At 34.3% G+C, this 3404-nt stretch overlaps 1 protein-coding gene across 1 annotated transcript; it reads right to left on the bottom strand.

Moving 5' to 3' along the window:
• Positions 1-411: 411 nt before the first annotated feature.
• Positions 412-3356, bottom strand: LOC119689041 (protein borderless-like). The gene is made up of 2 exons (XM_038103774.1): positions 2269-3356; positions 412-1083 (listed from the first exon to the last, which is right to left on the bottom strand). The coding sequence occupies exons 1-2, from the start codon at positions 2486-2488 to the stop codon at positions 554-556; spliced, it is 750 nt and encodes a 249-aa protein (XP_037959702.1). The 5' UTR covers positions 2489-3356; the 3' UTR covers positions 412-553.
• Positions 3357-3404: the final 48 nt, after the last annotated feature.

Below are 3404 nucleotides of genomic sequence, written 5' to 3' on the forward strand. Positions count from 1 at the left end.
ACAGCCGTTGAGGGGCCCGTAAGTCTATGGTGGGTCATGGTATGAAGAAAAAGTAGTAGACTACACCATTATTCTATTTTTATAAAAACACACAACTCGATTTTTTACTTAATCGTAAATTCAATAAAGTTTTATTTGTTCGAAATAATATTATTATTTTATATTAAATATTATTTGTTTAAATGGTTTTGTTTTATTTCATTCCGTTAACTTAAACATTTATATTATTCATTTAAAGTTTAATTAATGCATTTTGATTGAAATATTAATTGAAATTTCAAATGAAAATAAAAAAATTCTCATTCATTATATATTTTTCTTGTTTTTTTTATTAGTTTTATTAAATAAATACAATATTTTTTCGACATTTGTTAAGCTCGTAAAATAAAATAATTATTCAAATGCTTATGGCGGTACTTAGTTTAATATTAAAATTTTTTTCAAAAAATAAAACCGAAAAAAATGAAATACGCTTCGCATATGAAACTTGAATGGCGGAATTAACAATTACCAATAAGGCTCAGTTATGGAACTTCCAGTTGATTTCATATACTCAAGTGTTGTTGATTTTATCGCTCTCCTTTGAGTTCTCGATGTCCTCGACGTCCATATCCACGGTGTCACCGCTGAATAAGTGCCGCAGGCAATTGCGTTTCACATAGAGGAAGGCGCATAGCGCGCAGAGCAGGAACATGATGCAGACCGAGCTGCCGATGACTAATGCACGCATTTTACGATGTGTAACCACTTCGAAGGTCAAGACCTCACTGGGTATTTCCTCTCCATTTGCGGTGCTGACAATAACTTGAATTTGAAATGTGGCCTCTTCTTTGAGGTTCCGCAACTGATAGTAGTTGGAGAAGGTTTCAGCGGTGCCAATCAAAAAATGTTCAGGCTCCTTCCACCAGCGGACAATATAGAAACCCAAATGCTCTTGCCCGCGTTTTGGTTGCTCCCAATGCAGTAGCCAGCCTTGTGGGTTTTTGATTAAACTCAGATTCCAAGGTGCGCTTGGAGTGCTCGAAAGTTGATTGGTTTCATGTGGTGAATTTGAAAATTCCTCGGAAGCCTCAATGATCGATTCTATTGTGTAATGGAAAGTAAATGTTAAGAAATTTGAATATTCGTTTTTGTTGGTTTAATACTACACATTTTGTGTAACATTTTGTGTAAAAAGTATCCGGAATTTCAAAATAATTATTGTTACCATGAGTTTAATTTCTTATTCAGTTTTTTTTTGCATTTTACTTTTGAGTGTTCTGCGAGGACACAAACCCGTCCGTCACTGTGTCCAGAAGCTAAGATTACTACTCAAAGAAAACATGTCGAGTTAGTTGCGTTCGTTAAAGTAAATTTACTGAAATTATGGATGACTGGATCAAGCGCTTTAAATGCGACAAAATAAATTGCGATCGATTGATAATTTTTTTCTGTAAATCTTGAAAATTCCGAATACTTTGAACAATGAATGTATTTGTGTAAAGTAAGTACTATTGTATAAACTAAGTTTGACAAAGTTTTTTGTAACATAGTGAAGGAAGAATTGAATAAACTTAAAGAGACAAACCAATCAGATATAATCTTTCATTTTTAGGATAGAAAACAAGTTTACAGAGTGAGAGGGATCCTATTGTTTCACTGGACGGACTCGCAGGTAAGGCTAGTCTCAAGTACTTGCCCTCACCGAAAACAGGATCTCCATGCTTTTAGTGGGTAATCCGAGCCATAGCTGCACCGTTCCTATTCCTAAAATTCGCAACTGCAATTACTTTAAAAACTTGTCCCAATCTTTTCTCATTTCACACTTCACCATTTTCCCCATGTTTCTTATTGTGACAAAAAAAAATTATGTCTTCAAAGCCCGTTAACTGATGGACTAAGCTATATTTGTATAAAGTGCCCTTGTGAAATCGTTGGATCTACGAAATTGTAATCGCGCCGTGAGATGTATCTTTCCGTAAAGTTAAAACTTTTACTGTTTGATATCAGGTGAATGTAGGATTTAGTTGAGATTAGGGGCGCACACAATTATCAATAGATGTCCTCAAAATAAAAACCATTTCTTATGAAGCCTCCGCTATATTTAAATGCGATGCTTCTACTATATCTTTATCTACTAGGGATCTTATGTCAGAAAATTTAATGAAAATGTTGCAGAACTTCTTTCTTCTCTTCACGTTTTCATAGAAATTTGTAATTATTTTGTTATTCAGTAGATGGCACACGTAAATATATATTTTTTATTTTTATACACAGTATAGTACGTACCTTGCGTTGAAAATCGAAATTGCTTGCTGAACATTCCGTCACCGTATTGATCCTGACTGAGCACCATAAATTCATATTCGCGTCCGGGTACCAGATGTTGTATGGTAGCCTCCATGATATTCCTTTGTAAAATGCGCAAGGTGCGCCATTCTGGTGCATCCGTTAGACGATACCAGACCGTGTACTCCAAATTGGGACGCACATATCCTGCGTGTTGCATTGCGTTTTGGTTTCGGACACAAGCAGCCCAAATGGCCCGAGCAACAACATCGCCATGGTTTTCAACGTAGTCGGTCGAGTAGGCGTATAAGTGGGCAGACGGATTGGCACATGTACATGTAGGAATGGAGCAATAATTTATTAATATTTGCAATGTTATTTCTTCTGGGACTGAGTGAGTGCCAGCAGTTGAGTTTATTTTTGTGCGTAAGTAAAAATATTTTTACAAAATTTTTTCGATTGTGTTGCATTCAGAAATATAATAAACTAGAATGCTATTAATGAAGTGTTAATATTCATTTGTACTAAATTATTTAAAAGAATATTTAAATAATATATATGTTTTTCTACATGATGCTTAACTAAAAAGTTTATTCCTTATTTACTAGTTTTTCGTACTTGTGTATAGATGGGCCCATGGCAAGCATCGCATGCTAGGCTTTAGTCGCACTTACCTACTTTTGGATTCAAAACATGCAAACAAAAATCATCTGAAAATGCAGTTTTTACAATTTTTATTAATAAATTTCGTTACGATTTTATATAGAACATCAATGAAATATGTTGTGGTCCTGGAGTTAAGCTCTGATATGCCAGTTGGGATTTGTAGGTGTTTACATATAATCCAGAGAGTTTAACACGTTTATGGTACTGAGGTATTAGCAAATATGTTTTTATTTGTTAATTATGTGATAACTTGTTATGATATTATTTATTGTTAAAAGGTAATGATGAAGTTTCATCACGTCAGAACGCTTCCATCTCTTCGGGAGTATAGTTGTCATAAACGACGTAGATAAAATGAGCTTATAGAATGAAATGTGTGTTGTAGTTTCCAAAAAACGAATTGTATTATTTATAACAAACCGATGTTTTACAGTAAGGATCAAACCATACACCTATACGTCGTTAAGTGC

Source organism: Teleopsis dalmanni, chromosome X (genome assembly GCF_002237135.1).
Source record: "Teleopsis dalmanni isolate 2A chromosome X, ASM223713v2, whole genome shotgun sequence".
Classification (NCBI taxonomy): Eukaryota; Metazoa; Arthropoda; class Insecta; order Diptera; family Diopsidae; genus Teleopsis; species Teleopsis dalmanni.

Excerpts from the sequence above, each read along its gene's own strand:
- LOC119689041 (XM_038103774.1), bottom strand. The coding sequence starts at position 2,488 with ATGCAACACGCAGGATATGTGCGTCCCAATTTGGAGTACACGGTCTGG. Across the intron at positions 1,084-2,268 it reads ATTTCGATTTTCAACGCAAG|AATCGATCATTGAGGCTTCC; the intron begins GTACGTACTATA and ends ATTACACAATAG.